Source organism: Myotis davidii, unplaced genomic scaffold, assembly GCF_000327345.1.
Source record: "Myotis davidii unplaced genomic scaffold, ASM32734v1 scaffold590, whole genome shotgun sequence".
Classification (NCBI taxonomy): domain Eukaryota; kingdom Metazoa; phylum Chordata; class Mammalia; order Chiroptera; family Vespertilionidae; genus Myotis; species Myotis davidii.
Window position 1 is genome coordinate 558403 of NW_006282381.1, and position 10370 is coordinate 568772.

General features: G+C 57.8%; 1 protein-coding gene across 1 annotated transcript in view; it reads right to left on the reverse strand.

Annotated features, from left to right (window-relative positions):
• Nucleotides 1–647: 647 nt before the first annotated feature.
• The window catches only part of CCDC102A (coiled-coil domain containing 102A), an 11447-nt gene continuing 1724 nt past the window's right edge, over nt 648–10370 (reverse strand). The window contains exons 2-8 of the mRNA XM_006752872.2: nt 9118–9344; nt 7701–7809; nt 5565–5681; nt 5046–5255; nt 4274–4444; nt 3243–3346; nt 648–1139 (exon numbers count right to left, since the gene is read on the reverse strand). Coding sequence (XP_006752935.1) covers nt 1010–1139; nt 3243–3346; nt 4274–4444; nt 5046–5255; nt 5565–5681; nt 7701–7809; nt 9118–9344 — 1068 coding nt within the window. The 3' untranslated portion in view covers nt 648–1009. The remainder of the gene's footprint in view (nt 1140–3242; nt 3347–4273; nt 4445–5045; nt 5256–5564; nt 5682–7700; nt 7810–9117; nt 9345–10370) is intronic.

Below are 10370 nucleotides of genomic sequence, written 5' to 3' on the forward strand. Positions count from 1 at the left end.
AACAGTTCCCACCAGGTTTAATGTAGGTCTGTTGGTTACAGAGGACTTAGAGATTAAGTATCCAAAATAAAATTAAAATTACCTATAATTTCACTACCTAGAGCAGGGCCGGGGGAAAGATAAAAGGATTTCTTATTTCTTGTGTTTACACTAACTTCTGGGTAAACTACCAGTCACCTGAACTTCATCCCTCCCAGCTGGCATGTCCCTCCTCTCCAGGGCATACCTTCGAGTCCTTCAATAACAACGAACCTTTACTGAGCTCCAGATGAACCCACCTGATTCTCAGGATGGCTCTGCGAGACATCGGATTTACAGACAGAGAAACTGAGGCTCAGAGAGGGCAAGTAACTTCCCCAGAGTTGCACAGCCAGGAAGGGGCAGAGCTGAGATTTGAATCCATCGATGCCAGATTTAAGTCTCCTCTTCTCCAGAGAACACGTGCACCATCCCGTCTCCGTCCCCTCATAGGAGCTGGATCCCGGACCATTCCGCAGCTCAGATGTTGATTCGATCATTCTTTCTCACATTCATTCATTCATTAAGTCACTTGATCTTTTTGAACTTACGTTCGGTGCCAAGTGTAGGCCGATGCTGTCCCCCACACCGCCTGCCCAGCTCTCAGGACTCCACCCCAAGAACCTCAACTCATTTATTATTACAAAAGACTGGGTTTATCACATTGTACTATGAACAGCTCCCGCCCAGCCCCCAAGGCTCAGAGAGGCAGCCTGGGTTGGGAACCCAACGACCCTCTCTTGACACCCCATCCCCCCTCCATGAAAGTCCTGGCAGGTGGGGGAGCCTAGACCAGGCCTTGGGGCGGTATTGTGTTTATAGCACCAGGCATATATATAAAAATATATCTATATATATAAACATAGGCCGTGGCTTCCCTTGGTAGGGGTGCTCCCAGGGTGAGGACAGGCAGCTGCATCAGTGAGTGGCCGGTCAGCCCGAGCACCCAGGGGGGCTGTGGCCTTGGGCCAGTCCTGCCAGCCCTGGAGCTCTAGGCCACCTGGATCTGTAGGTCCTCGTCCTCGTCCAGGTCGCTGGCTCCATCCCCGGCCTCCTCAGGGCCAAAGCGAGCGCTGCGGATCTTCCCGAAGAGGGGGGCATTCTGCTGCTGCCTGCGGAGCCTGGGGGAGGTGACAGCGGGGTCAGGGCGTGGGACTCATCCCACCGCTGCTGCCAGGCACCAGGTTGGGCCTTTTACAAACATGACCTCATCACACCCTCCTCCCAGAGGTCCCTGAAAAGACAGGAGGTGCTATTATCACCTCCATTTTACAGACAAAGAAACCGAGGCAGGTGAGTAATTTGCTCAGAGTAATTTGCGACAGGGGGCTGGGGGCTGGGAGAGGTGGGCGGCTGCCCAAGGTCAGGCTGCTGGGAGTCCAACCCCAGCCCGGCTTTAAAGACCACAGGGGGGCGGGGGCGTGGTGTCTCAGCCCCCTACATCCCCAGTGTCTACGAGAAAGCGCCCCACCCCAGTTCCTCTCACATTAAAGTTCCACAGCCAACATGAACCAGGCGAACCTGGGCCCTGGGAAGAGCTGCGGAGGCGGATACCCATCCCCCCGCAGAGTGGCGGCCTGGCGGCATCTTACAGGAAACATGAATTATTAACACGGCGGGGAGGGGCGCAGCCAGGGGCCTCCATTACCGCCTGTGATTTAGTGCCGGCCCCGGAACATTAAAGCACGAAAAGTTGGAAAAGAAAATGAGGCAGCGGTCCTGCGCGGCCGCGCCCTCCCCGATGGAAGCACTTGAGAGGCTGGGCAGCGCCTGCCTGTCCATTTTGGGAGTTTATGGCTCCCGGAGAATGCGGCCAAGGCGGCGGGAAAGCCCTGGGGCCAGGCGGCCTTTTACGGTGTGCGTGCTGGGGCGGGGGAGTGGGCAGAGCTGGCCAGACACAGCCAGAGGGACCTGGACTCATGCCTGGGCCCCGGCCCAACACTTTAGAGGTCACATCCCAAGCAGAAGGGAAACTGAGGCTTGGTTGGCCACGTCACCCGGCTGTTAGGCCTGGCTCCATAGGCTGTACCCTTCCCAGGAACTCCGCACACAGCAGCACATAGTAGGCGCTTAGTACATAAGGGCTCAGATGGCAGATGGCCAAGGGTGGGGGTGTGGCTGTGGAAGGACCGACCCTCTTGTGCCTTAGTTTCCTCATCTGCCGACCCCCTAGAAAAAAAGATCTCCCCCTTTCCTTCTTACAGGGGCTCGATTCTTGTAGCACCGTATCTGACCCACCATGAGTCCCCCCCACCCCCCTGGAGTAATAGTACCAGCAGCAGCTGGCAGTTGTTCGGCTTTCATGATGTGCCAGGTACTTTTACAAACACACACCAGCTCCTTTCATTCTAACAACCAAGCGGTAAGAGCTGTCATCGTGCCCATTTTACAGATGCGGAAACTGACACAGAGAGGGTCAGTCAGTGCCCCAGGATCACACAGCGAGGAGGGCCAGGGCCAGGATGCCCACCACCCAGGATGCAGAGCCCAGGCTCCCTCTAGTCCATGAAATAAGAGGAGGGGAGTAAGGGCCTGCCCGGGGCCCAGCCCAGGAAGAGTGGGTCAGGGTTGTGGTTATGAGGCGCCCCAGGTAGGGGGCTTGTGAAGTGGGGAGGGCTTGGACCTGGTGCTCTCTGATATCTTACGGCTCTAAGGGGTGTCAGAGAGAGGGTGCTGGGATGGGGGGTTGGGGGAGAAAGGCAGAATGTGCTGGTGGGTTCCCCAGACCCTGTGGTCTGTCTGAGGACTCAGGCCCATCATCAGGGTGGGGCTCCCCCAGTTCCTCTCATCCCAGCTGGCCTGGGGTCCACCCAGCCCAGGACCCTGAGGGCTGCTTGTTTTTCTTGTCAGTGGCTTCTCAGGCCCAAGGGCCCTACCTATTACTCCACCTTGGCCCTGACCTGTTTGGCCGCCCTTCCTGCTCTCTGGCTCCAGGAGACAATTCCAGGGTCCCAGCTGGTCTCACTTCCTGCTCTCACTCCCCTTCCCTGGTTTCCTGGCCCCGGCCCTGGCCCTTCCTGCCTGGAGGGGACAGGATTTTGGCCCCAGGGAGCCCTCTTCCTTCTCCCCGTTCTCCTCTAGCTGAGCTCGGACCCTGCCCCGGAGGGGAGGAGGGGGGCGGGTTTCCTTTAGCTGGAAGTCTTTCTGCCCTGCTTCTGCGCCCTGGCCAGGAATCCTCTCCCCGAGGGAGCCCCATCCCCCCAGGGGTGCACGTGGGGGCCCACCTGGACTGCACGTGCTCTAGCTGCACCTGCAGGTTCTCGCTCTGCTCCGTCTGCTCGTCCAGCGACCGCTGCAGCTTCCGTGCCTGGTTGTGGGCCTCGTCCAGCTGGGGGGCGAGCAGGGCCAACAGCATGGGGTCACCGTGGCTGGGCCAGCCTGGCCTGCCTCCTGCCATTCACCCGTGGGGCTGTCCTTCCCGAGAGCAGGCCCTGTCCTCTGAGGCCTCGACCAAGGCCCACCTCCTCCAGGGAAGCATCCCTTGTGCTCCTCTCCATCCCTGTTGCCCCTCCCTCCTAAACCCTCCCCTCCTCCCATACTCCACGCTACTGGCCCATCCATTAACCCACCTACCCATCTACCCTCATCCATCTGTCCATGTGACCATTCATCCATGGAACTATCCATCTGCCCATGAAGATACCACTTACCCACTCACCATTCATTAATCTCCTTAGCCACCCCTTCACCTTGCCTGTCCACGTGTCCTTCCATTCTCCCAGACACACCTATCTCTCCATCCTTCTGTCCTTCTTTCCCTGTCCATTCATTCTTCCTCCCACGGATCCAGTCAGCGGTCTATCCATCTTTCCACTGTCGTCCATCTTTCCATATACTCACCCGGCATCCATCGATCCACCCAATCACCCAGCAGACATCTGTTACCACATCTCATCCATCCATCCTTCCTCCCGCCTTCTCTCTCTCCCATTCATCTGTCTACCTGGTCCCGCATCCATCTGTTCACCCATTCCTGGAGTGATCCTTGTCTTTCCATTTAACCACCTACAGTCTACCCACTCACCCACCCATTAATCTATTCAACCTCTCATCAACCTCGCCTGTCCATTTTTCTTCCCACCCTCCTACCCACACACCGATCTACCATCCATCCATCCATCCCCCACCCACCCTCTCTACCCTGTGCACATCCTGAGGGTCAGGCTCATGCCGCACGTCGGGGACTCAGCATAGAGTGACACTCCTACCGCAGCCGAGGTCTGGAGGCCGCCCTCCGGGCCCCAGCGGTGCTCACCTCGTCCTCAGCCTGGGCCAGCTCCTTCTTGAGCTCCTCCACCCGCAGCCGCAGCTTCTTCACCTCCGCCTCGTGCTGCTCCACCCGCCGGTTGGCATGTGCCAACTCTGCCACCTTCTCCTGGAACTGTTTCTTCAGCTTGCCATGCACGTGCTTCAGGTCTGCCAGCTCCTGCAGGGAGCAGAGGTGAGGGGAGGGCTCAGTGTCCGAGGGCACTGTGTCAGGCAGGTCTAGGGGCGCTGGTGTCCCCTCTCCCCAGAATCTCTCCCCTGGTGTCACGAATACCAGCACTAGAGGTTTGGCCGGGCAGCTGGAGGCTAGAGGTGCCATCCAGTCAGGTGAGAAGGCCTGGGTGGGTGACTCAGTGGCTCCATGTTGCACGTGTAACTTTGAGGTGCCCAAAGGGAATGACATGGGATGTCCAGCAGGCTATTGGAGCTGAGTCAGGTGTTTGGGGAGGGGTGAGGTCTGGAGTCTTCGGTGCAAGCATTTGTTGCATAAATAGGAGGGCTGTTGAGAGGATTAAGCGACATGATGGACAAAAAGCACTGGCGTAGGGCCTACAGTAGGTGCTCAATAAATGCAGGTCTGCAGTGATCACTGAGCCTGACCCAGAGAGGGTGCCCAGGAGGAGCAGCCTCTGTCCTTAGCTGTCACTTCAGGGGTCCCCGGGTCCCTGTGGGCCGACACTGGACACCCAGTAGGGGCTCTGCCCTGGCTGGATGGGGAGGCAGGGCCACCCCGGTCCTGGCCACGCCACCCACTGCCCCACCTTGTTCTTCTCAAAGAGTGCCGCCTGGCTGGCCCGCAGGTCGCAGTCCAGGGCGCTGGCTGTCTGGCGCCGCCGGCGGGCCAGGGCCTCCTCCAGGTCCCCGACCTGCGCCCGCAGCTTCTTGTTCTCCCGCTCCAGGCCCAGCTTCTCGGTCTCCAGCCGCTCGCGGCGACCCCACTCGGCTGCGTTCTCCGCCTGCAGCCGCTCCATCTGGAACAGGACAGGGTGAGGGTCCCTGGGGAAGGGGCACGGAAGGACCGGAGCTGGCCTCCCCCCACCCTCAATCCTCCTGGAGTCATTTCTGGCTCCAGGAAGCAGGTCCAGCTGCAGTGGCTATAATTAACCTGGGCCATTTCACGTGTGCAGGATGTGAGGGCGCTTCTGGTCTCTGTGTGGGAGAGGAACTGCCCCCTGCAGATTGGGGTACCCCCTGGGGTGTGCCTGGACCCCTTAGAGCACAGGCCTCTTTCAAGGGCCCCTGGACCCCCAGCCCTCCCAGGTCCCCAACGGAGGCCCCACCTCGCCCCTCAGCTCAGCCATCTTCCTGTCCATGCTGGACCTCGCCCCCAGCTCGTCCTCCAGGTCTTCGGACATGCGGCCCAGCTCGTCCTGGTGAGCCTCCTTCAGGATGCTGAGCTGCGGGAGACAGCCAGCCTGGTTACGTGACCACCTCCCAGAACCAGCTCTGAGAGTGGGCCCTGGTGAGAAGTGCCCAGCAAAGAGGTGGTACCCAAATGGGCCACCGGGTGTGCAGAACGGACCTTGAATCTGACCACTTGTAGGAAATGACATCTCTCATTTCCTACCTCATTACCATCTAGCCCCCCAGTGTCCCCTCCTAGCCCCTCATCAACCCATTTTCCACAACAGTCGCCTAGCGCAGTGGTTGGCAAACCGCGGCTCGCAAGCCACATGCGTTTCTTTGGCCCCTTGAGTGTGGCTCTTCCACAAAATACCGACTTCTGCGCATGGGCCACGAAGTTTCAATCGCACTGTATGTGCGCGCCCGCACGTGGTATTTTGTGGAAGAGCCACACTCAAGGGGCCAAAGAGCCTCATGTGGCTCGCGAGCCGTGGTTTGCCGCCCAAGGACCTAGAGTGAGCTTTTAAGAAGATAAATACAATCATGTCCCCATCCCGGGTTCCTTAGGGTAAGGACCGACCCCTCCCTATGGTCTCACAAAGCCCCCTCACCCCTTTCCTCTTAGTTCATTGTGTGGCCTCCTCTCTAAGCCTCATCAAATACACCCTGGCCACCCCAGGGCCTTTGCACATGTGGCTCCCTCTGCCTCATACACTTTTCCTGAGGTATTTTGCAGCACAGACTCATTCTCAAGCTTTGGCCTAAATGCTCCCTGCTCAGGGAGGCCTCTGTCCGCCCCACCTGCAGGGGGTGCCTCCTCCACTTGCCACCCTCCCTGCCCCACTAGAGTGGGAGCTTGGGAGGGCAGAGAGTTGTCTGTCTGTCCACCTTTGTACCCCTGTATGGCCTTGGCGTCGGGGAGCCCTCCATGGACACTGGCTGAACACAGTCTGCGTGTGGGTGCAGGATTGGCCGCACCAGAAAACCCTGGGGCGCTTTGACATCGTGCAGAGTCGCTGTTGACAGCAGGGAAAACCAAAAACTACCGGGCCGTGCCTGTGATGACAGGGATGGCCTTGCATACATATGGCGAGGGAAAGAAGTCAGGTGCAAAAGCGAATCCTTGTAAGTAATCTGTGAGACTGCCCGTCTGTGTTTTATTCACTTTCCGCAAATGATCACACTTCACAATTTGGGAAAATTAAAAAGATCCCTAAACCCAAGTCCCAAGGATGATGATTCAGGAGGATGAGGGTGGGTCTGGGAATCTATTTTAGGAGCTTCCCTAAGGCCAGCGTCCCTTCCCGGGCAGATGCAGGCCCTGAGGTCTGTGGTCCTCCCGCCTTCGGAAATGCAGCCGATCCAGCCAGCTTTCTCGGGGTGGCTGTGCCCCCTGGTGGCCGTGGGGGCCTGCACAGGAGGCGGGAAGGGCTGCCTGCTGAGTCCACCGTGCTGTGCTGGTGAAGCTGAGTCCCCTTTCTGCTGGCTGGAGCCTCAGTTTCCTCACTTATGAAATGGGACAGCCGCCTGACGGCCACGAGGCTTCAGTGAGACCTCGCACACTGTAGGCACCCACTGAATGCACCATCGGACGCCTCCCCTTCGTCCTGGTCTACCAAGCTCTCCTTGCAACCTCACCTCTCACTTACTACCCTCCAGGCACGCTGGCTCATTTTCTGGACAACGTTAGGCTTGTTCTGGCCTCAGGACCTTTGCATTTGCCGTGCCTTCTGCTCGGAACTTTGCCCCCGTATCTTCTCAAGGGTGGCTTCTTCTAATCCTCTTAGGTCTTGCCTCAAACGTCACCTTCTTAGGCCTTTCCTGACCCACCACCCCATCCTTATACTGCTTTGACTACTTCATAGCTCATGAATGTATCTGCCTGGTTCCTGCCCGTCCTCCCCTGTTCCTCTTCCTCAAGGCAGGGTCATTGCCCACCCTGGCACTCAGAACAGTGTGTGGCCGGTGCTTGACAATCAATGAATCCCCTTCTTTTATGCACTCCCACTCCTGAAATTCAATAGCACAATGCTGCTTCCTCCAGGAAGCCCTCCCTGATCTCCAAGACTCACTTGCTTGAGCATCTCCTGCTTGGTCTTGCTCAGCTCCTCATACTTGATCTTCCACTGGCTGAGTTCCCCCTCCAGCTTCTCAATGTTCCTGCTCAATGCCAGTTTATCCCTGGGGAGGGGGAGAGAGAGAGGCAGACATGAGGATGAGCCCACCAGCGCCCTCTGTTCAGAGTCCTCCTATGCAATCTGCACTTGCAGAACCCATGGCCAAAGTCCTTGCCTTGGCATTCAAGGTCCTGGCATCCCACATTGAGGCAGGCAACTGGTTTTGGATTTCTCCTGGAACTATACCCCTACCATGAGTGCATGGTGTGAGGAGGTGACCAGGCAGATGCCTCCCTCTCCCTGGGCCCCAGGATCATTTGCCAAATAGGACCCCGGCTCCCGTTTCAAGTACTGTGGTTCCCGGCAAGGCTTGGCTTGAAAACGTGGTTCTGCAGTTAGAAAAGCTGCAAAACACTGTCCAGTGACCTCGGATCTAGGGGTTTCCTCTTGTCATCATCACTGGGTGGGATCCCCAAGTTCTCCCATGACCCTGTGCAGGAAAGAGGCGCCATGGTAACAAGCATGGTGCCTGGCTCCGGCACATAGTAAGTGCTCAACCAACAGCTGCACTTACCGTTACACTCAGCACACTGCGCTTCCCCATCCCATACCACGCCCAGCTCCCTTTCTGAGGGTCTAATATTTCATGACTCGAACACAGTGTTCTAAGAGGAGACAACGCCACCCTCTAGGAGGCATGTTAGAAATCCATGGGGATGGTTTTCGTTGTCACGATGACAGGGTCATTTAGTGGGCAGGGACCAGGGGTACCCGATACCCGGCAGTGCCCAGGACATCCTGCCCATCCAGGAATTACCCTGCATCTGGTAATGTGTACATGACATCCTGGGGGTAAAAAGGATCTCGAACCTCACTCTGATTTGCATATTACATATTATTTCAATTAATCTCTCTCTCTCTCTCTCTCTATATATATATATAAAAGCCTAAACGACTGTTATGACCAGCTGGTAGCTATGACACACGCTGACCACCAGGGGGCAGAAGCTCAATGCAGGAGCTGCCCCCTGGTGGTCAGTGCACTCCCACAGCCAACCTCCTGCGGTCCCCGCCCCCCCCAAGCCTGACAGCCTCAATTGCCCCAATGGCCAGGCCGAGGGACCCCACCTATGCATGAATTTGTGCACCAGGCCTCTAGTAGTAGTAGTAGTAGTAGTAATAATAATAATAATAATAGAAAACTAGCATGGGGTTCCGAGGCAGAGCACACTGTTCTAATGCTTCAGGATTCAAGCCCAAATAGAATCACTCCCCTTTGGTGAGTCTCTAGTTCTGTGACACTGATGTTCATGCTGTGATGCTGAGGGTGCCTGGCCCACCCCCCTGGCACCTGCCTGCCCCCAGCACTCACTCTCGTTCCTTGAGCAGCACCTTCTGGGACTCATCCAGCCGCAGTCGTAGGGCCGTCAACTTGGAGGCCTCCTCCTCCATGGCAGCTGTGTCCTCCCAGGGCAGCCGGCTGCGCTCCTGGCGGCTCGAGCTGCCCCGTGGGCCCCCGGTCCCCGCACTGCGTGTCTCCCAGCAGCCCTCGGGCTCCTCTGGTCTGCTCTTCAGCAGGCTCTCCACCATCTCCAGCTCCTGCGGGGACCAAGGTGGAAGCTGGACCAGTGGCAGCTGAGTCCTCTTGGCCTCTCCCAGGCCCTGGGTCTGGAACCAGCTTGGTGGGTAAGCTTGGGCAAGTCACACAGCCCTCTGGGCCCCAGATCCCTGCCCCTGCATCCTAGAAAGGGGGGGACACAGCCTCCTCTGGGCCTCCCCTTTCTCCTGGAAATGCAGAAGAGACGGCCACTAGGGTTCCCTGCATCCAGGAGAGGTAGTGAGCTCCCTGTCACTGTAAGTATGCAAACATATCCTGGGACATTGGTGTGGATCAGTGTAGAAGTAGAGGATTCCTACAACAAATAGGAACTAAATTCCTTCAAAAGGAATTCTGGCTTTAAGGTCCCATTTTTCAGGTGCAAACACGAAGGCACCGCGAGATAGGTGACATGGTAGAGATGCACAGTAAGGTGGCCCTGTGAGCAGAACCGGCTCCCAGACAGGAAGCAGCGAGGGATTATTAACCCAATGCCAAGCCCCTCTCCCTTCAGCCCCCCTGCCCTGCCCGTGTCCACCCCCAAGGCCTGCCTTGGCCACAAACCCCAGACACCCTGTTCCAGCCTGCCTTCCCCAAGGCCCCTCCAGATGAGGGGGCCACTCCCTTCCCTGTCTGGCTCTCCATGTCCCTACTGGACTGGGACAGTGGCTCCGAGGACTCCCCAAGGACTGAGATTCTCCTCCTGTATCTCGAAGTCTGGTGGTGGTGGCGGGGGGTGGGGGGGAGCTCAGGTGCCACCTGGTCCAAAGCCCTATGTCACAAACAGGGAAACAGGGAGGAAAGGGACTTATTCTGGTCGCAGAGCAAAGCAGCTGGGCTGGCAAACAAACTCAGGCTGCAACCCAGGGCTCTCCCCACCGCACCTGCCACCTCCTGGGCTGTGACTGACAACCAGGACAAGGACAGGACAGGAGGAGACTTGAGGCTGGCTGGCAGGGCTGTCATGGGCTGCCTCACAGCAAAGCAATGATTGCCACCCCCAAACACCAGGCAGGCCCAGGGAAGAG